The sequence below is a fragment of the Manacus vitellinus genome, unplaced genomic scaffold, assembly GCF_001715985.3.
Source record: "Manacus vitellinus isolate BGI_N305 unplaced genomic scaffold, ASM171598v3 scaffold_28_pilon, whole genome shotgun sequence".
In the NCBI taxonomy this organism is placed as follows: Eukaryota; Metazoa; Chordata; class Aves; order Passeriformes; family Pipridae; genus Manacus; species Manacus vitellinus.
Window position 1 is genome coordinate 9,484,326 of NW_021940122.1, and position 22,088 is coordinate 9,506,413.

At 40.6% G+C, this 22,088-nt stretch overlaps 1 protein-coding gene across 2 annotated transcripts in view; it reads right to left on the reverse strand.

The window, feature by feature from the left end:
- KPNA1 (karyopherin subunit alpha 1) overlaps positions 1 to 19,871 on the reverse strand; it is a 50,932-nt gene extending 31,061 nt beyond the window's left edge. Inside the window, exons 1-6 of one of the 2 annotated variants that reach the window (XM_029960673.1) lie at positions 19,866 to 19,871; positions 7,629 to 7,762; positions 6,054 to 6,161; positions 4,227 to 4,326; positions 3,612 to 3,706; positions 271 to 402 (exon numbers count right to left, since the gene is read on the reverse strand). In XM_029960673.1, coding sequence (XP_029816533.1) covers positions 271 to 402; positions 3,612 to 3,706; positions 4,227 to 4,326; positions 6,054 to 6,161; positions 7,629 to 7,757 — 564 coding nt within the window. In that variant the 5' untranslated portion in view covers positions 7,758 to 7,762; positions 19,866 to 19,871. Of the gene's footprint in view, positions 1 to 270; positions 403 to 3,611; positions 3,707 to 4,226; positions 4,327 to 6,053; positions 6,162 to 7,628; positions 7,763 to 12,184; positions 12,248 to 19,865 lie in introns of those variants that run through there. The other variant, XM_008924475.4, reaches the window with a different exon arrangement.
- Between the last annotated feature and the right edge of the window lie 2,217 nt (positions 19,872 to 22,088).

Here is a 22,088-nt window from a genome sequence, read left to right on the forward strand (position 1 = left end):
ACTTGCTTAGATATCTTAACACACACTAAGCAGAAAGGAACTGTTGTGCAAACTGCCAAATACTACATTTTCTCTAAAGGCCTTCTTACAGGATAGCCTTGTTCCTTTCTGGGGAAGGAAAACAAACAAACAAAACCACAAAAAAACCAAACAAACAAACAAAAACAAAACCAACACTCAAACAAACAAAACAAAATCAAACAAAAAATCCCCCAACTCCACAAACCAAGACATACACACACAAAATTCAAAACTGTTTTCAATCTTTACCTGTTCCTGTACATCTTCAAACTCTGAACTAAGCAGCTCTATGAAGATGGGGACAGCTCCTGCTTGGATCACTATTCGAGTCTGAAGGGAATTTCCCGAGGCAATATTTGTCAGCACCCATGCAGCTTCAAACTGGAAAACAAAGTACAAAAGACAGTTTGCAAGGAACTTTCTGTGCTACACCAAACATGAAGACTAAATGTCTTTTAAAAACAGAAAGAACTGGCTTAGGAAAAATGTGAGATATTATTGATTAACAGACAATTTGCAAAGTAAGATTCAGAATCATAGTGTTAAGAGTTATCGCTATCACTTGAAATAAAAATTGCAGAAGTTCCTTACAAGAACATCGGGTTTGCTGTGGCTTTTCAAATATTTTTTTTTGCTATGCATTTATGTTACCTTTGCCTTTCCTTACTGCCTAAGAGCCTATACACAAAAAAATGTGCTTTCCCACGTGACATGACACCTGCATTCATTGAATCACCAATGAAATTCCTGAAGATGCATGAAAAGACATTGTTTGAAAAAGCTTGATTGATATGAAGCAAATAAAAGACTCAAAGGAGATTAAAAAAAAAAGGAGATTTCTAAAAAAATTCAAAGTGCTTGTCTCCAGCTCTGGTGATCAGTATCACTGCCAAGCGTAATTAAGTGTACGATGGCTTTTTTCAAGACTTGAAGCAAAACTGAGATCCTGAATTAACACTTAGCATATTTTAATTGGTTTTGTAATTTATTTTTATTTTAATCTCAACCTGCAAAAGCATTAACTTTTTAAGATGAAATGCAAATTTTAATACTACCTGACACAGGCCCAAGAAAACACAGATTTTAGAAATCCAGAGTTTGGTAGATTTCTGTATCCTTTTGGTTCAAAAATCAGTACACTACAGTAGCAAATTTAAATCTTATCAGATACATTCAGAATCTATAGAGTGAAAAGGTTATGAAAAGCTGAATGAAAAGGCAAACATCAAGAAACAATAGAAATGGAAAGCTGTAAGCTATAAATGACCAATTTTCATATTCCACTAAAAATCCTGTTGTATCTTCCAAAACTACCTATCTCTGAAGAGCAGCAAGGACTTATATTTAGAGTTTAATCATAAAAACAATTCCTGCTAAGGAGATGCACCAAATTCGGAAATAGGCCTGAATAATATCTCAAGAATTAAGCCTAGACTTGTAAGGCTTTTCATTTTTAAGTGTTATTAAAGACTTTAGTTTTGAAAATACAATTAATCATGTCCTCCTGATCAGCTACAGGAGAAATTATCTTCTAGGAAGATGTGATCAGAATAAACAATTCCAAAACACATCACTGTAATACACAAAGAGAATGGCCTGCAAGATAAAGCTGAAACACAATGTCAAAACAGCAAGGTCCATCGTTAATGAACCAGAAGGAAAACACTCAGGCCAGAGTTTAAGTCCAGCATAAAAGGTACTTGTTTTCCTGTAATTTTACTTTCTCTGAAGTGCGTATCCAGTGTATAGAGATGGAGTGTAACACAACTATTAGTCATCTTTCAACTACAGAGGTTTCTTACTCATATTTCAGAACTTGCCCTTAGGCTTCCTAATGGAAGCCACCAGCTAGAACTACACACAGCTTGGAGACTCACACTGTCTCCAGTATAAGTCATGGCAAGGTGACTGACAGGTCCTCCCTCTCTGTGGACACCTGACTCTCCAGGATGTAGAAACCAAGGAATAGTCACATGCAAATGGCAAAGGTATCTGTGTAGTACTGTTCTTTTTTAAGATTTCTCCCCCTCATCACAACAATATTTTCCACATGAAACAAATGTATTTGTTCATGTATTGTGTAAGTGACCATAGAGAAGAGGGGAGCTTTTTAAGCCTTGAATTCACCTTGAGTAAAAACAGGACAGAGGAATTCCTAATAAATTAGGCCTTCCTACCACTGATATCAGAAGCCTAGTTTTTACAGGATATTCCATTGACAACAGCAAAGAAAATGGAGCATAAAATCCCATAAACATTCAAATTCATTAACACAGAAGTTTCCATATTCAATCCACTATACAAGTAGCTATACTTCCTACTTCACTATTTCAGAATGAGTTGAAAGTCCTTTCCTTCTACAGCTAGGCTACAGTCAGGAATGCCTAGAATACCAAGGTCAAAGGAATACTTTTGGAAACAAGACAAACAATAAAAAGTGAAGACAAGAGGAACTTCCTAACTGATCACAGTAAAAATTCCACATACAGACCCTGAACTGCCAAGCAGGTAGAGAGATTTGGCAAGATGAAGAAAAATTACCCAGGTTGAATGAAATATCAAGAGCAACAAATTCACTTATATTTTCGCTACTTTCTTAAAAATTCTTCAAAGGATAAACTTGCAAGTTTCCACTGACTGATTTTTCCTATTTCCATGTAAAAATCAATACAGGTTACACAAATAAGGCCACAAGAATTCCATTTTTTTTACATCAGACAGCTTACAAATTCTCCACTGAATTGCAAACTAACCAGCTTAAATCTGACACATACTCTTAGTTACTGTCCACAAACTCCTCAAAGGTAGCTAACAGACCTCTGGAATTCTGTGGATATCAATCTGAAAAGTAATACCTATAAACAATTTCTCTAACGTGTAAGAAAACTATCGATTTTCTGTATATCTCCATCTGCAAAATTTGGATTTCACGTGGCATTAACAAACCTGTTGCCTTATGGATTTTGAAACAACACTGATTCTAGCATATATGTTGTATTTAATGGTTACATGTTAAATTAACATGTTTTACTAGATGATTTGTTTTTCTTCACTTTCTACTAGCCCAGAACAACTCTGGCCAGGAAAAAGGACAGTTGAAAATGAGACAAAGGTCCAAGAAAAATTAACCACCATTGTAGCAGATGCAATTCAGTTTTTCAAACCATAGTAAGTTTCAAAGTTTCTATGTTTATAATTACAGATTGTAATTCTAATTCTAAACTGTTTTTTAAATTAATCAAAAATTTAAGTCATAATTCTAAAGATTTAAAACTCTCTTCAATTAGTAAAAAAAAAAAAGACAAACATTAAAAGCCCCAAAGCTTTTTAACTGTTGAGTTCCAAATTTCAAGCTCTGTTTTTGTTGAAGTGCACGGATCCCATTCTATCCATCACACAATGCATCTCAGACCTCTCTCTCTCTCCCGTCCTGTCCCCAGAGGTCTTGCCAGAAACTCCAAAGATAAAACAGCATTTTTAATATAGTGAAGAAAGAAGGGTAGTACAGCTAAACAAATTACTGATTTTTTTTTTATAATTTGCATCACCAAATGCCTTCCTAATCTAGGAAGACAAATATATTTATATACCTGTAATGTACAGTTTTCTTTTCGTTTGAGGAACTCCACAAACCTGGCCACCACTCCTTGTGTGCTTATGACTTCATCTATTGGGGGATTTGGTTCTGTTTAAAATAAAAAGTAAAGTTAGATTTCTTTGTAGGGAAGTTCTCAAATTACTGCATCATAATAATATCCACTAAATACTGACTGCTCTTTTTTGAGAGTGTGTTCTTTTGCTACAATACTTTACTAAAAGGCATCAGATTCCTATCTGTCAACATAAGAAAACTTCAGTCTGAATTTTAAGGTAACGAGGTAACATGATTCAAAACGCTAATGCACTCAGTAATTTAGGCAGATCAACTTCACAGCAGCAGTTCATGTGCAGAGAAACCTCAGTATATCAGCATATTTGAGCCACAGAGACACTGCCTACAACATTCAAACTTGCATCCAAGAGGAGATATCACATCTGCAACACTTAAAACAGATTTCAAGACAAGAAGTGACTATATCTAGCTGACAGTTTGTAAAGCAGACCTTGACCCAGAAATTTCAGTGTGAAATTCAATCCTTATTGCTGTCAAAGTAAAAACATGTACCAGGGAGGTTTCTACATTTTTCTCCACGTAATTTCCTTACCTTTAGAAAGGAGCTTTCGGAACTTCTGGGTGGCTGAAAGCTGCTGTTCTGGACTATTGGAGAAAATCATCTCAATCATATCAGAGGTGATGACTGCACTCTAGGGTTCACATGCAGAAACAGAATGACAGTGATAAGAGAGCAAAAGGGGGGGAAAAAAAATCTGGGATTAGCGGTAAACAGGTTATTACATACGTTAAACCAGTATCAAGTTAATCTCTTATTGGGTAAAAACCTAGGTAAGACCATTATAGACAAGGAAGGTACATCTACGTAAGCAGCATAATTTCAAGAGCAACACTTTTTACTGGAAGCCAAAATTCAAATTTTACTCAAGATATGGTAAAAAAATTACTCTCCAGAATCGTTTACTGGTATTCTCTCCCCTCCTTTAAAATAAATGTAAAATTGTCAGGTTCAACAGAAGGTAGTTTAAACTGGAATTGCAATTACTCTTATGCAAGAACACCACTTTGACTGTGTTATTGTTTAGATTTTTCTAACATGTAAATTTTGACTTATTCTGTTACGCCAAAATGTACAGGACCTGTCATTTCCAGAAGAGTTGCCAAACCTAATGCTTGTCATCATCATCAAGTAAGAGTATTAAATTTTCCATAATACTAATGGTTTCCAATAATATGGCTAATTAAATCAGCAACCTTTCTTATGCAAGGTAAGATCTGACATTCTGTTTACCACACATGTATTTAAAGAAGCATAAGAAAAGTTAGATTTTTTTTCTTCCACTTCTAATCTAAACTGGATCCCAACCTTTAGACAGGGAGATAGATGACAGTGTTGAAAATACTTAAGCTTTGTCTGGAACAGCTAACTGCTCCAACTATTAATGGCCTGAAACTAATGATATTTAACACTGTAAACTGTATAATGGCAATATCTCAGTTAAGCAGAATCCTTTCCTAACTATCTATATAAGCTTCCACACAAACAATTAATGGTATTTAGGATTTGTCTGATATTTTAAGACAAACTCTTGAAGAGTAAAACTATATATTCTATTAATGAACTTCCACATTGTTTATTAGCACTTCTCTGTTTCTCGGTAATTTTCAAGGCCCATATAACCACCAACAGAATACAAACCTCAGCCTGATTTCTATGAAAATACCACTTGCGTAGTCCCAGTATAGACAGTGTGAAGATCAGTGGTCGACCTTTTAAGTGAGGACTGTACTTTCCTCAAACCTCTCTGTTATAGCCTGAAAACTTTACCATTTGTCTTTTCAGGAAGAGAACAGTGGTAAAGAAACGAGGAGAGAGCTTTTTTTTCTAGTTTGTAAAGGAGTTTACGGCCTTGTGCAGACAGATAAGCTATATCTAGCTGTATATCCAATATCCTGGCTAAAAGTGGTGCCACTTGAATGTCTGTTAAGAAAGATTTCCATTGATCCCGTTTTAAACTTTGTAAACTGCAATAACACACTGCCTGATTTGCATGTTCATGTTTCAAGTACTATAAACTTCAGATTAAAAAGAAACCAAGAACTTTGAGCAACAGTTGATAAAATCACCCATAATGGTGAACATCAGAACCAGGCAGTAATCAGCCTGCCAGGACAATGATGTTTTATTTAATTTTCTTGAGCACACATCCTCTGAACAACCACTCACCCTATCCATAACATTTTTCTCTCATGTAATCTGTTTCAGGGTAGTTCACTGAGACAGATGTTTCAGAGCTGTCCATAAGCTCTTTGAACGCATTTTTCACATTCTTCTGGAATTCCATTCCCCTCAAGTCACTGCACAGCAGACCTGCCCAGTTTCAACAAAAAATGACTGTATTCCTTTCTCGTCACTTACAGAAGTCATCTCCATGTTGTTCATCTGAGCCTCGTGGAAGCCACCATCTGACATTACTTCCTCCTCCGCTTCTTCCTCAGCCGTTGCAACATTTCGGCGTTTAAACAACTAAAGAGAAAAAGTGTTACATTTATATTATACAGCCAATACATACACAGCACGTCATGTTAGGCTGCAATAAAAATTACACATGCTATTACATGAAAGAAGCTTATATGCTGGCTACAGGACTTCACCTGACAGTACATGGAGAAAGTTTAGCAGTGGAGTAAATGAAAAAAACAATGCTAAAAGATTGGTTCCTAACATTTCTGAAAAACTTTCACTGATGTTCCCTTCTCTTCTTCACCATCCACCTCTACCTACAAGCATCTCCAGCTTCCAGATAATTGCTTTCTTGTAGAAGTTCTGGGGCTCAAAGACCTGATAAATTGCTCTGTATTACAGATCTTCATAGAACACCTGCAGAGGTTCTGATAAGAGAGATACAGCAGCAAAGAGAAGGCTCTGGAGGATGATCATACATAGCATTGATATTACACTGGGATGAGCAGAATTTGGTTGCTATGACTTAGAGAAGGTACCCAGTTAAGAGATGTCATGAGGAGAGCTAGAGAGGCTACAGCTTCTCTCCTTAATCCAGCTGTCTCACTGGAAGAAACATTAGCAGTAAGAAGATGGCTTTGAGGGTGCTGTTGAGCACAGGAGGGAAGGCTCCAGCATTAAGCCATGTCAGATTTGCACCACTGCAGACAGGCAAAGCAGAGCCCTCAGACAGACCTACCGCTAGTCTTTTCTCCAGAGAAGACAGGGAGGACACTGTATGCAAAACTGCTAAGTGTACAGCAACTCCAGGTCAGTGACAAGCATTCCTATGGAATGTTTTTCCTACTGAACTACTGTATGATGCGCCCACTTAAGGTCAACAAATGTCCAAAAATATAATCTTAAACCAAAATTTATACATTGTCAAGTTATAAGAAAATTCAGAGGCCTGAGGTTGTTTTTGTGATGTTGTTCAGCTAAAAAACCACAAAAAAAACAAGAAACCCCACCAAACAAAAAAATTAATTGAAACTTCAAGACAACAACCTGAGAAGAATCAGGTCAACAAATTATTTCTTCCCTCAAGAAAACCATTACTGCAACTTCTAAGGACTTGGTCGTATCTTTTCATCCTTCTATTCTAGCTGTAATGTTTTGTTCCATCTCACCTCAGCTTACCACTCTTTGAACAGATTAGAGCCACCACAACTCAGAGGAAAATAAATAAACAAAGAACAAAACAGGAGTTCCTCAATCACCCTCAGTGGAAGGTCAGTAAGTTCTGTGAAATCTTTAGGCTGCTCTGGCCAACGCTGCACTTGAGTGAATGAGGAGCAGTCACTCTGAGTCTCAAAGAGCCTGCAGAAGAGGCAGTAAAGTCTGCAAGCGATTCTGATTTCAGACTGACCACCTATGAACTTTGAGGGCAGGAACAACTAAGAAAGGGCTTGGGAGAAGCAAAAGCCAAAGACAGTGCAAGACAAGACCGTTTCAGGACTGGTCCCAGTTACCACAACTGCCATGCATTACCTGCTCTTCTCTCTTTTGCTTCCGCAGCTGAAGACCCTCTTCCTCCCGCCTGCGACGCATCTCATCAGGGTTCAGAGATTTGTTCTTGTAGCTCTTCAGTCGGAAGTTCTCTTTTCCTGAGGTCGTCATGATTCCTTCACAGTACAAATAAAAAGAGAAGACAGAAAAAATTACTCTTCAACACACCATTTCATATTCTGTCTCCACTCCTTAAAATCTGTAGCCATGAATTTCCAGCCACTGCCTCCCTATCTATATCCCATCACCTAACTTCCAACAGTTTAGAAGGTGTAAAGCAAAATTTCACAGAATTGTCACTTTGGTGTGCCAGTTCTTCACATCAGTCGAACAAACTTATATTTTATTCTCTGAGGCTGCAGAGAGTAAGTGAAATATTTTATTAAGAAAGAATTGAGGTCTATAAGGCAAAGTAGATAGCCTGGGCTAAAAAGGAAACTGCACGACTGATTTTTAGCATTTCTCCACACAGAGAATCAGCCAAACTACTTACAAACCCCTGTCTCCACTCAGAAGTAAAGGTGTCTTAGGTGCTTTTTAGCTTGATTTACTTTGAGAGTCAGTAAAGGGGCTTTTTTTTGAACTTCAAATACACACTTTAAGTAAATTTAACAAAACCCTGTTGAAGAAACCCTGTGTTCTTTCTATCCAGACAAGGCCTACAAGGAAATGGAAACGAAAAGAAAAATTTTAGATGAGGATGGTTTAACCATTGAAAATGCTCTGTTCTGCAAAGAAAGCAGTGCTATTGTTCCCCTCCTCCCCACCCCCAGTCTCTAATCCTGTCACTGTTTATGTAGAGGGGCCTTTTTTCAGTCCCTGCTTTCCAAGTACCATCTGTCTTACGTAACTCAGTGGATCAGCATTTTTAACTACCCATGAAAAATTTTCACATGTACACCACCACACTTTGGAGTTACCTAGCATAAAACAGTAAGTATAATACTGTGTGGAAGGAACACATCCCCCCAAAATCAATGGGTTGTGGATCAAGTCTTTACTCTTAGTGCTCCATTCTGCTGCTACTTCTCTCCTTACCTTAATCACCCCCTTAAATACAAAAGGGGTTGGGAATCAAATTCTCAACATGTCGGGATTTCCATGCATCTTCAATACATTGTAACTATCTGTAACACAAAATTTAGGGAGCTACACTATACATAAAGTTACTCTACAAGGCTTTAAAGCTCTCTTTCAAATGCCCTGACCCATTGTAGAAAATACAATATCTCAAATTCCATAAGCCCAGCATCACCAGATGATAAATGATCTCCTGTGCACTTTTTACTTTAAAATGGAGCAACATGAATGTATACAGACTCTCAACAGTTAAGGTTTCCTATTAAAAATACATCAAATCAAGTCTGCTCTAACCTCCTCTTCTTTTAGTTAGCACAAAGAATTTTAAGAGAATAAAAAATAAAGAGGATACTCAAATGTGCTTCTTGTTAGAGCCTCTTTTTAAGTTGTTGCTATCTGACAATCAATTTGAAGAATTCTGACGATCAGAACTTACTTTGACAGAAAACATTTTGGGCATCACTTCAGGAGTTATTGTACTCTGACAACTGAAATTTAAAAAACTGTTCAGGAACACAAACTACTATATTGATTATCAGTCAGTCACGATTTGCACCAAATGCAAAATAAAAACCTGAGCATACAGGTAGGTAATTCAGCAGCCTAATTTTGCTGAAAAGGCTGTTCTGGAAATTACTTTTTTTTTTTTTTTTTAATAAAGGTACTACAAAAAGATAAATCTCAGAATGACAGAAGTTCCCTACATCATTCTTAACATCTCTGAGACTCCCTTCTTCCTGTGTTTACATGTTTGTGCTTTAAGTGTTTGTGTTTCTTACAGTATGCTTGGCAACTACATTTTCTTCCCATTTTTAGTTCAAGTGACTACTACCTGTATATTAAACTTACTATCTGAAGAAGCCCTGAATTTCAACTGTAAAAAGAAGTTCAGGCTAACAAGTACTCAGAATTCCTTTTGTTCCTAAAATATTTTGAATAAAACATTTGGTGTATTTTAGAATTAGCAATATGAACTGAAACACCAGATGGACAACCATGAGCTAAAAGGACATGCCAAACAGAAAAACGGCTTTGCAGACACTCCAGTCACTCTGCCCCTGAACATGAACAAACACGGGCACATGCCACATTCCAAACAAGATCTCGGGCCCTCCACAACGTTATTAATAATTCTCCACTTTTGCCTGAAACCTGTCTTCCCAAACTCACAAGATTGTATTTGCCTTTATTTGGGATTTCAGGACTTTGATAAATTCCTGTGGTCCTTTCATACCTTCACTTTCAACCCCTACAAGTTCTTAATCTCAATAAATCCTTGACAGGGAACATCTTCATCCCTTAATACTGAAATTCATCTAATTTCTATTATGTAGCCTCTCCATATAATGTTCTACTGTTTCAAAATTTCAATGACAGTACAAACTTCATCATAAATGTTTCTTTAGTGTATTCTTCCTTACTGTATTTTTTTAACTAGTTTCCCCTCATCTCCCAACTTGCATATTAATTTTCTTTTGATTAATTTTGCTTCTGACTTTAAGGTAATAATTTCCATTTTCCTTTCAGAGTTCTATTAGCTCACTCCTGCTGTACCTTATGTCATTGTTTCATTTATTGAAAACACAGACATAGGATTTACTTGAATTCTCTCTCTGATTTTACCTCAACCCCTCTACCCAACAGTTTCACAAGAATTATCTTCTACTTCTTACACCCTTTACAAGCTTTAGCCACAACTTTTGGCTATGCTCATTTCTGACTTTCAAGACAGCTCATTTTGCTGACTAATCCCTTCCTCTATCTTCTGAGTAAACTGTACACTTATAATCTTTTCAAAATAGTTTATTGGGTTTTACCTGGGAGTACAAATGCCTGCCACCAAATGACTGGGAAGAGTTTCTTTTATTAAAGGTGAAAAAATTAAACTCTCTCCACCACTGAGAAGTTACTGATTCAACTAGCAATTAGTTCAATAATTTATTTTATAGCAGGCCCTCACTGGTAGTAAATAAGCAAAATCCCAGCACATAGCCACAAATCCATTTTACATGCCTGCCAATCTAACCTGTATAACCATTAAATCCATAGTTATTTTCTAAAAGTAGCTTTTATGTCCTGAATAGATCTTAAAATCAATTATTTCTTCACCATTCTTTTACTGGTTTCCTGACTACTGATGAAAAATTCAATGACCCCATCAGGGATTCCATCTAGCCCACACATGCTGCTAACATCTTCAGACCTACTCAAGTGTGTGAGCACACAATGGCTTTTCAGGACTGAAAATACAACAACTCTATGTTAGTTGTTACAGTCATCCAAGGATTGTTTGCTATAAATCTACTCTATTTTTCAGGATGCAGCCTTTCCCCCACACTAAGCAACAGAAGCAAACCAACTTCAAACTGGCCTTCAGTAGCTTTGTTGTGACTTAGCTGAAAATCTTTCAGTGGTCAATAAGTTCACCCATGTAGCAAACAGCAAACCCTAGATTTTCTCTGCATTGTCAAAATTAATGCTACTTCTGGTGAAAATCTGTGGTGGTTGTCATGGAAATGTTCTACACATCTTTTCTCTCCTAAAGATAGCACAGTATTGTCCACATTTTTTATACTCCTGGTTACAGATAAAAACCTCTGGAGACCTGGTAAGGGACTTTCATGGTGTATTTTCAGGCTTTTGTGCAATAGCACTCAAACTCCATATGACACTTTCTCCTCCTCAGTTTGGCTACCACTAAAAAAAAAAATTTAGTAAAATTAAACTCTGACTATTCCTGAATGTTTGCATTTCTCTAAGGAAAATATGATCCCAATTTTTTTGCTGATTAAGACAAGAACCCTACCAAATGTCAATGTGTTCCAAGCACACACTTCTAGGGGAAATAAAAAGTACTGCATTTCTCCTTGCTCATCAAGTAAAAGAAATTCAGAAGCACCGGGAAATACAGTCACTTACTGCCATGACCTACCTTGTCCCAAGCAATCATCTATATAGGAACAAAAATGAACTCCCTGCCTTCTTAAATCAGATATCACTGTCACTAGACTTAAGAGCTTTGCCAGAAGGAATGCCATGTGACTAATACTCTTGGATATTCCACACGTCAGAGGTACCGAGATGTAAAAATAAAGCCCTTACAAATCAAGACCTGTGTAATAGTATATATAACCACATACATTTTTTATATGTAAGAGTAACATATACACCATATACATAGAGCTGAAACCAAGATTATGAAATACACTGCTGATATTAAAGACTGCTGGAGACAAACTTTCCTTCTTTGGAAGTAGGAGTGGGAATAGCAAACCTATATAAGACATTCTACTTTCTAATAGGAGTATAATGGAAGCAGAAGACTTGAAACTTAAGGCAGAGAAGGAGGTTGAAGAGAAACAGTGTGGAAAAAAAAGTATCTAAACATCCATGATCTTCCATAATATCAGTGTACATTTCCTAACTAACGGAGCAGTTGACAAAAGGAAAGGACTCACTGGAGGCAGACTTGTGAGCTCTGGTGTGCTGTCAAACTGCTGTCTCTCCTTTTGATTCCTGCCAAAGAGAGAGGGAAACAACCCTGAAAGGACAAGCCATGCTGGAAATGGCACTGTCAGGACAGAACTCTAAGCAGTGAGAGAAGCTGGAATCACTCAAGGTAATAGGAGATTTTAGCTTGTGTATTGGCTCTGCCATGGGACTCTACACTTCCCAGAGAAGTTACATCACAATCATGCTTCTTGACATAATGCCAAATACCTACAGCACAGCCTGGACAGATGTTTGAGCAATTCGCTGAGGTGTGATTACAGGATGCATCACCCTCTGACACTCTTTAGTGTGAGACTAGAAAACCTATCCAATTTAAAGAAACTAACTTGAAAGTAGCACTTGATCATTCTTTGCTCTCATCAACACACTCTCTACAAATTCAACATTTTGGCCACAAATGTGTTTGGGTTTTTTTCCCATGAAGCACAGATTTTAGAAAGTCCTTCTAATTTGTTTTTTAGCAATTTGAAGGCAACAGATCAGAATGCTAACAGAACTACTTAAATCATGTGGAAGTAAACAGTTAGATTTCTTGGAGGTGACAGACAATGAAAGGTCTTCATAATACAACCATGAATAATACAGGGCATAGAATGATAAAAAATATCATCTGGGATTCATGCTATTTCCCAGGAAAAACTTCCAGAGCAAAATCCTATGTACACATCCACCAAGTCTCCATACTGTTGTTGACAGTGCTATCTGAGGGGAAAAAAGAAATTAAAAGAAAAACAGCAGACTGACTTCACTGTCACCTCCTGCTGTTTGAAAAACCAGCTCGGCTAGATTAATATTCTGGTGAGGATGTATCTGCTTCTTTTCCAAAATTATTTGACCAAAACATACTGGATTACAGGGGTCTATTGGAATGCCCATCAGTAGAAACACCCATATGACCTGAGGGACAGGTATTACCTTCTAATTTCAAATGGCTTCAGACTCCTGTAAAGCTCAGGACATCTAGAGGAAAGGATATTTAATCATCTCATCTACAAAAAGCTATTGTTCAAGCACAGCCATTTCTCAAACCTATGCTTAACCTTCTCTAGCTGTAAAATGGGATGGGGAAACATGTCTTACAGGCACCATAAAATTAACAGTTACAGTATTTGTATAGACTTACAAAGTAGGTTTTGCTGATGATATATCAAATCCTAGCACTTAGAAGGAAACAAAATTGTGTGAATTTCATTTTCTGTGGTTTATGGAAGCTGCAGCAGCAGAACAGCAGGGACCCACACTCCTAGGGCAACCATCACAGGAGAATGATGGAGAGGAAATGAAACCAGCACCTTCTGCTATGCAAAAGGCCAGAGGATTAAAAGAGCTTCAACTCCTTTAACCCAAGAGTTGTAGCAAAATATGGATAAAACATATAGCCTTGAAACAGGGTTTAGACTTGTAGGGACTTTCTGTCAAAAACTGGAAACAAGAAGGGGACTTCTTCATGGAACTGCTGCCCATCTCCATATTTGGCAAATGCAGGCTTCCTAGTCCTCCTAGCGTTTCTCCCTGCCCAATAGTAGGCCTTAATTCACAACTGCTGCTGTTCTAGCACTTTTATAAACTTGTCAAAGAGCAAACAAGTATTAACCCACCTAATTTACAGCTAATTTAGTTTTAGGCCACTTGGCAAGTTGGACTGGTACCTGCTTAATAATGAGAATAATCTTAAAACAATTCATACAAGGCCTGAAAAGAAACAACACTGCACAATATGGAATGTGATACTACAGACCAATTACAAACCTCAACATTGACTGTTGCTCAAAAGTAAACAAAAAAAAATGGAGAAAAAATAGACTGTGTTGCCTGAACAATGTCAAGGCCACCTGATGTCAAGTCTGCAGGGATGTCCCATTTTGACACCTCATCTTGACAAGATGAAAACGTGGTTAAAATAAGACACCATATCAAAGGTATTTCTGCAGAATTACTAATCTTGAAGGGTAAAACAATTATACTCCCAGGTAACATTCAGAAAAATTTTCTGTGCTTACAAAAATAGGTATTTATTAAGACGTGCTTAAAATCAGGTCAATATCAGCTTGCCAGGTCCCTGATCTTCTTTACAATAAAAAAAGACCACAGTCAAAACAAAAAAACAAGGAAGCATACTTCTGGTTGCAGCAAAAAACAACCACTAACAGAAATAGAATTACTTGACACTTGGTGCTGTCTCAGAAACTGATCTGACACATCAGCCTGTACTACTACCTAAGCACACTGACAGCCACATAAACAGACACTTAATTTTTAAAAGCTTGAGGATTATGCACTTTTTCTTTCTTTTTTGAAGAAACACTGATGACAACATTAAGCAGTAAAACATTTACAATATTTGGTGGAAGGAGAGGACACCCCCCCCAATAAAAGATTACACACAGTATATCCAGCACTTCACTATACATTTTCTATCATAAAGACATTTCCAACATGTTTTGAGTCCCATTTTTTAAAGGTCCACTTTGACTTAACACGGCAGCAGATAAAGCTTTCCAAGTTCCAGAAAGCTTTTAACTGGAGCAAGAGGGTAAAAAAAACTGACTGTCAAAGTCAGGTCAACTTAAAATGAAAACTTCTTCAAATTTGTTACCTGAGACTTTCTGATTTGAGTTGAAAATGCAAAACTCCTTTACTGCATTCAAAGACAATGCAGCACAATAAATCTGTTTAAATGAAAAAAACCTCATTTCTATGAGGTTTCTGTTTTCTACAGTCCACAATCAACCTGCAACCAAAAAGTTCCCACAAGTCATAAAACAAAGCAGCTAGTGATGGGGAATTAAACTTTTCAGCCGCACAGGATTATACTAACATTAAAAAAATAACCTCACGTTAATGTGCCCATCTACATGAAACAACAGAAGTGATTATTCCTGTGTAATGTAATCTGTTTTTCTTTTAAAGCAGAGATACATTTGTATTTTGATTAAGATTACAGCTTATCCTCCCTGCACTTACAGAATGAGCTGGCCAACAATGTATTTTCTGTAAGGTCATATCTGAAAAAGAGACTGTTTTAAAAACATCATTTGACAGTCATCATCTGTCAGAAAAAAGATCACCCTAAAATTGCTAACACCCTGAACATTCTTTACGAGAGAACAAGAGTGCACCTTTCAGCATTTCACATCATGAAAAAAAGAAATCCCTAACACTTTAAAACAAATTGGGTTAAAAATAAACTAAATTATTAATTAAGTTGACTTTGTAGTTTCAAGCAACTTTTTTGTGGAGTTGGGAATATCAGAAGGTGCAGAAAGCTACCTTATCCTTCCCGTGATGACAAATTTGCCTGCAACAATTGTATTATTTGCTGTGACTCAGCACTATGCAAGGCGTGGGCAAACCCACAGAATAACGGTAAGTCAAAATTCTACTGATTTCATACTAACTTTGGACATCAGCAACCAAAAGAGTCATGTAACAATGATGCATCAGCCACATCAAGAAAAAACCCATAGGCACCTTAAAGCTTGGTTATGCTCATTTTTCCTCCCTAGTACCCCTCCTACCAAAAGCTCTTGAATCCAAGACGCAGCACAGAGAGACACATCTTTCTCCTTTCTGATCACTTCTCAATTAAAAAAAAAAAAAAAAAAGGTAGAACAGGAACACACAGGCCAGTTGAAGAAGGGATCATGTAGAAGCTCTACAAGGAATCCTTGTATCTAAGAGGCAATCTCACCCTACTTCAGACAAAACCCACAACATTCTAATAATCACATTATTACCTGACTTTACTTATAGGTACCTTGCAGTTTGTGTGTCACCAGTAGCAGGCTTGTTTGCCAAAATGACATTTTCATAATTCAACTGGTGAATTTGCTTTCAGGTCTAACCATAGCACTAAATTTGGTAGTCGTGCAAGGCATTGTTTGGAGATAAATACATTCAGGATGTTTAGTCACAGATTATTTCTTTTATGGTTCTAGAACTGACATATCACTTACATTTAATCTCAACTTTAGTTAAAATAAAGCATCAAACCAGTTAGCTTCTCGCAGAACATATGAATCCTCCTGTTGAGCCTGACAAGCAGTCTGAACTACCAAATAAAAATGAAAAAAGATAAAATAATTACTCTGGATCAAAAGGAAAGCTGTCAGCAGCTGGTGACTAGCTAAATCTTAAGCCTTATGTCACACTCTGCAAACTCAGAGTCTATTACTCTCCATACAAATCCAGGAATAGTTGTATTTCTTTCAGTTCCAATGCTTTTAGCTTCTGCCTCCTCATGACCCTAAGCATTACTTATGTTTCAAGAAAGTATTCACATTATCCCAATTCAAAATTTCCTCTATGTCACTGAACTCCATTTACTCCTGTCTTACATGAATGGACCAACAGAAGTGACCCCATGATGTTCAGTCTACCATCACTTTCTAACACTCTTTCGTACCCTCCTACTACCACCATCCTTTATAAACCAATTCTGGGGAAAAGAAATTTAATGTCACCTGTCTTAGACTGCCTCTATTTTTTATCCTCAAAATGAATTATTAAGCCTGCATGATGTTTAATTCAGTTCAAGATATTCATGAGGTGGCATAATATAATTTCCAGTCCCACCGTTCCACAGATTTCATATTTAGCAGAGATTTCCATTGAGTTTTTAGTTTAAACTTACCTTTGCTGTTTTTCCAGAATCACTCTACCTTCTCCAAGGTAGAGAGATTTCTACAGGCTTTGCATTCTATTGCTGGCATTTTGTATCTTGAAAACTCTATGTTCATTCTTGGAAATAACATCAGGCAGTTTAATCCACTTACTTGCTTGACAGACTTCAAAAATTGTAACAGACTAGATTTTTTTTTCTTCCAAGTGGAAAAAAGTTGACTTGCTACTATAATGCTGCCCCTTTGCTCTGCAATTTACATCAGCATTTTTCTCATTACTATTATTATATTATTTAAACAAGTACTTTCATTATGCTTTAGCCCCTCAGTATGAAGCTGAATAATTTTCTTATCAGTTCAGCTTCCACTCGTGTTCTCTGAAAAAGAAGTGGCCTGGTCTTTCTAACTTGTTTGTGCATTACATCATTCCAGAACCTCCTGTTCAGATATTTCAGCCACTCAGAGTATTTCATCAAGTGAGTAATTCCTTTAATAGCTTTTATTTTTCTTGACTTGCTCATGGCCTACTGGGCTCACTCACTATTCCCTCTGGCCTTCAGAAGTATTTAAGCAAATACAATAAATTAGATATTTGCTGCTGTTCTTCTATATCTCTTATGTTTCAAATCTACATTAAAATCCCTAACCCTAAATCACATCACCATTTTTTTAATCTGCCATATGCTTTTTTGCATAAACTTGATTTCAGTTTTTCAGGAGGGCACTGTTTTACACCCATTAACCTCTTGCCACTAAGTTAAATTTTCCAACCTAGCAAGTTGTTTACTGTTGCCCTAACAAGTAAACTTTTATCCTTAAGAACACAAAAGCAAAGTGAAGTCCCCCATTCGTCCCCTGGAGAACTTGTAAAACACTTTAGAAGAATAATTCCCCAACCTTATGGAGGGACAAACAGAAAGTTATCAAAGCAAGCCTGTCAGATACAGGATAGTAAAAAAAAAAAAAAAAAAGTACCATTCTGTTCACTTTAGCTTGTTCACACAGAAGGGAAAGAAATAAAAAAAGAAAGAAAAGATCACCGTATTGAAACACTGAAGTTGAAATAAAACGCCAGCAAGTCAGCTCTGAAGTCATCAACAGAGAGATAACATTGGAAAAAATCAAGGTATGGCACTCTGACAGCAAAAGTCAAACATCCTGGTGCAGTGTTAGAATGAGAGATGCGATGTAACCAAGACTCTGTTTAGAAGTTGGGGGCCAATGAGGGAGCCAAGCCCACAAAACAGTCACATTTCTCAGAAAGGGAAGCACTTCTCAGGAGCAAAGCATCATTGCATATGTTTAAAAGACTGTGACAAGGGAACCCACGCTGAGAAAAACCTCTACCTCTGAGAAGAACCTCTACCTCGCATGTCATCTCAAGTTACCATGCCTTGAGCTACGACTCATTTCCCCCGTGCCTAAGGGTATTTCTAAAGGGTAACTAAAAGGTGCAACTACAGCTCAAGCAGAAATTTTAAACGCTGTTTTGAACGAGCCAGTTCACATGTCAGTGCAGGTGGTAATGCTGAAGGGAGAACAGTGAAGTTACAATAAAAAACAAGGACAAATTCAAAGATTAGCTTGACTCAATATATTAATTTACACTCTATTTACAATCTACTAATTAACTACTCTATTCTAGCTACTAATTGTTAGAGGTATATACAAAGTAGCTTTAAAATAACTAGTTTCTAGGGATAAAGTTAAAATCCCATTTCCTGAGAGCTCATAGACATATCCCAACTTTATTGAGTCTTTCATTAACATCAAGCAGTCAAAGCAGAAAATATGCCAGCAAACAAAAAAATCCAGAAGAACAGCAGCTTGAATAAAGGATAAAGGGACCATTAAACACAACCATTCAGCACCATTTGGGAATTCTGCAGAAACAGCAGCCCAGTATTTTCACAGCTCATGACGTATCTTTTCAGCTCGGAGTTTCAGTTTTCATGAAACGCCCTCAAGAGGCAAAGCTTAAAATCATCGTTCCATGTGCCGCGGTACGGGCAACACAGACTTGGGGACTATGAATGGGACGAGTTTCTGCCGGATACGGTCTCTAGAACAGGACAACTGGAAACGGTCACCGAGCGCAAATCCTTCATCGTATGCAGGGAGTCGAAGAGCTAACGCTGTGGGTGGGATAATGTGAGGATACGAAGTGATGTTTGCAGGGAGAAGGCAGAGCTTTAGTAAGATCACCTAACATCACTGGTGGGGGGGAGGGGGGAAGGGAAAGCTTGGAAGATCCAGGAGAAAGTTTCCCTTCCACAGAACCACAAAATCAACCAGGTTGGAAAAGACCTCTCAGATCACCGAGTCCAACCTATGACCGAACACTACCCTGTCAACTAGACCATGACACTGAGTAGCACTTGCAGTCTTTCCTTAAACACCTCGACTCCACCGCCTTCCTGGGCGGTCCATTCCGACGCTTAACCACCCTTTCAGTGAAGAAATTGCCCCAAATGTCCCACCCGAACATCCCCTGGCGCAGCTTAAGACTATGTCCTCTCGTCCAGCTGAGGCTCTGCCTCTCCTCCCACCCCGTCCCGCAGCAGTCCGAGTCCCGTAGCCAATCCCGGAGACTTCCAAAGCCGGCGCGCGGCCACGCCACCAGCAGAAGCCCAGGGAGCCCGTCCGGCCGCGCGGGGGTTCTCCCTGGGCAGGAGGGTCCCGTCTCTCCCCGCACCCCCCGCGCACTCCTGGTCCCGATCCCGATCCGGCCACGCGCGCGCCGTTCCCGCCGCGCCGGCGGCGGCCCCGCCCCCGCGCGCCCCCGCGCGCCTGTTGCGCGCGCGCGTGCCGGGGGCGGGGGGGCTCCGCGCGCGCGGCACCCCCGCACGGGCCTCTCCCCCCACCCCCCGCCCGCCACGGCCCGGGCGCCCTCAGCCCATCCACACCCGCTCTCCTCCCCGCGGACGCCGGCCCCGCGCGCCGGCCGGACGCCGCCACTCCCGCCCGCCGACCCCGCGGTGACGGGCCCCCACCGCCCCCATACCTGCCGCCGGCCGCCGGCCCCGCCGCGTCCTCCTCTCGGGCCCGAGGCGCGCGAGCGCCGCTCCCCTCCCCGCACCCTCCTTCCCTCCCTGCCTGCCCGGCGCTGGCTGGCCGCCGCACTGCGCACGCGCGCGGGGCCGCGGCGCCCTCTGGGAGAGGGAGCCCTTCCGGCGAGACCGGCAGACCGGCGGCGCCCTCATGAGGGGCGGTGCGGTCCCGGGGGAAGAACTACGATCCCGGCATGCAGCGCGCGCCCCCGCGCTGGCCAGGGGTACCGTTCCCTCCGCGGGCCATGCTGGGGGTTGTAGTTCAGCGGGCGACGGCGCCGCGCCCGGGAGGGTCTGGGGACGGGGAGGAGGAGCCGGCCCTCCCTCCACGCCTGAGGGGCGGCGGTGGCGGCCGACGGGAGGGCGGGTCGCGAAGTCCGGCACGAAGGGGATGCGGTGGGCCGCAGTGGTGCAGCAGCCGCTAAAGGCAGGGAAGTGTTAGGCGTAAACCCGCCGCCCGCCAGCGCCGCCGGCAGGGAGCTTCGGACCGGGGAGCAGTGAAAAGTGACAGGGATGCCCCGGGGGCTGTTACAGCTCGGGATAACGCAGCGGGCTCATATTTCCGCCGTAGTTAATGCAGGTTCCATATCTGTGGCCTCGGGGTCACCGCAGAGCGCGTCACTGCGGGCGCGGCGAACAGCGGAGCCATTTCGCGGTGCCACGGGCGGTCCCGCGGCAGCGACAGGCACGGGGGCAGTGACAGGGACAGACACAGCGGCCGTCGCTGACCGCAGAGACGGCACGGAAAGCCATGATAAGTTGCCAGTCAGCCACGGAGTACGATGCGATAGCCGCAAAAGTTGGATTGTGTGGCACAATCCGGCCCGCACACCCACAGAGGAGGACAGGATGGCAGGAGGAGGAGCCCAAGAAGCGCCCTGCCGGGCCCATCCCAGGAGCCATCAGCCCACCAAAGGCCCATCTCGAGGGTGGGCAGCTGGAAACCCCAGTTAAGGACTCAGAAGAAGGGACACCTTGTCCAGCCCCCTGCCAGGGGAGCCTCAGCCCCAGAGCACCTTTAGGACTGGGGGTGTCACTGTCTTCAGGGGTGTGGGACACACAATGGGATACAGGGGAAGAGCATTTGGGCATTGCACGGGATGCATTAAGGGGTGTTCAGGGCAGAAACAGAAGGGATTTAGGTGACTTGTGGAGAAACAAGCATGGGACATGGGAATAAAAAGGGTCAATAGTGTGTAAATGGTTTGTGATGGTTTGGCCACGCCCTGCACCTTATCAGTGCAGCCTGTCCCGTCTTCTCACTAAACTTCTTTCACAATTTGCCCTGGGTGAGGGCCTTTCATTACCACATGGTAATGGTGTGGAGGGATCCAAGTGCCAGCAGCTTGGACTTGTGCCCCGGGAGCAGCACTGGGCATGGGCATGTAGGTGAGTGTGAACAGCCACAACTATCCAGCAAGGGGGCCTGGGAGCCAGGAAAAGGCTGTGAAGGAGGAGACAGCTCCCAGAGCAACCAGAGAAGGCCCATCCAGCTGCCAAAAAGACTGAGAGGCCTGGGGATCCCTGGGGGCAAAACCACCACAGGGAGTTTACTACTGGGAGACCAAGGGTACCAGAGGGTACCTGATACCAGAGGGTACCAGGGATCAAGGGGCAACTACTGGGCAGACAACCTGAGCCAAGCTGCTGGGGGGAGAGACTCTGCCCATGTGTGTGTGTATACATATATAAATATACATGGATGCTCACTAGCACACCTCCATCCTGCTCAGCCAAACTGGGGGGGAGGGGGGATGAGGCCGCTGGCACTGTGTGTGAGTGCTCTGTGTGGCTGGATGTGTAATCTGTGTCCATGTTCGAGAGGTGTATATGTGGATTTGTGCATGTGCCTACTGGGAAATACAAGCTCAACCAGGCTATTGCATGGGGGCATGGAGCTGCAGAGGCCTCACCTCTCTCAGGCTACCAGATATCACCCAATTTTCCCATATCAGTAGATGTGTATATTTGTATATATCATACATATCCATATCATGTACAGAGGTATATTTCATAGGGCTTCACATAGAAGAATGGCATTTCTACACATAGAATTGAGATACGATAGATTAAAGCAGACAGGCAACAGCTTTCTCACAAAGCATTTGCACAAAAAAATAAATAACAGTTACACTTTTCTTTCAGAGATTTCATGTTTCTTGCATCCTACCTAAGCA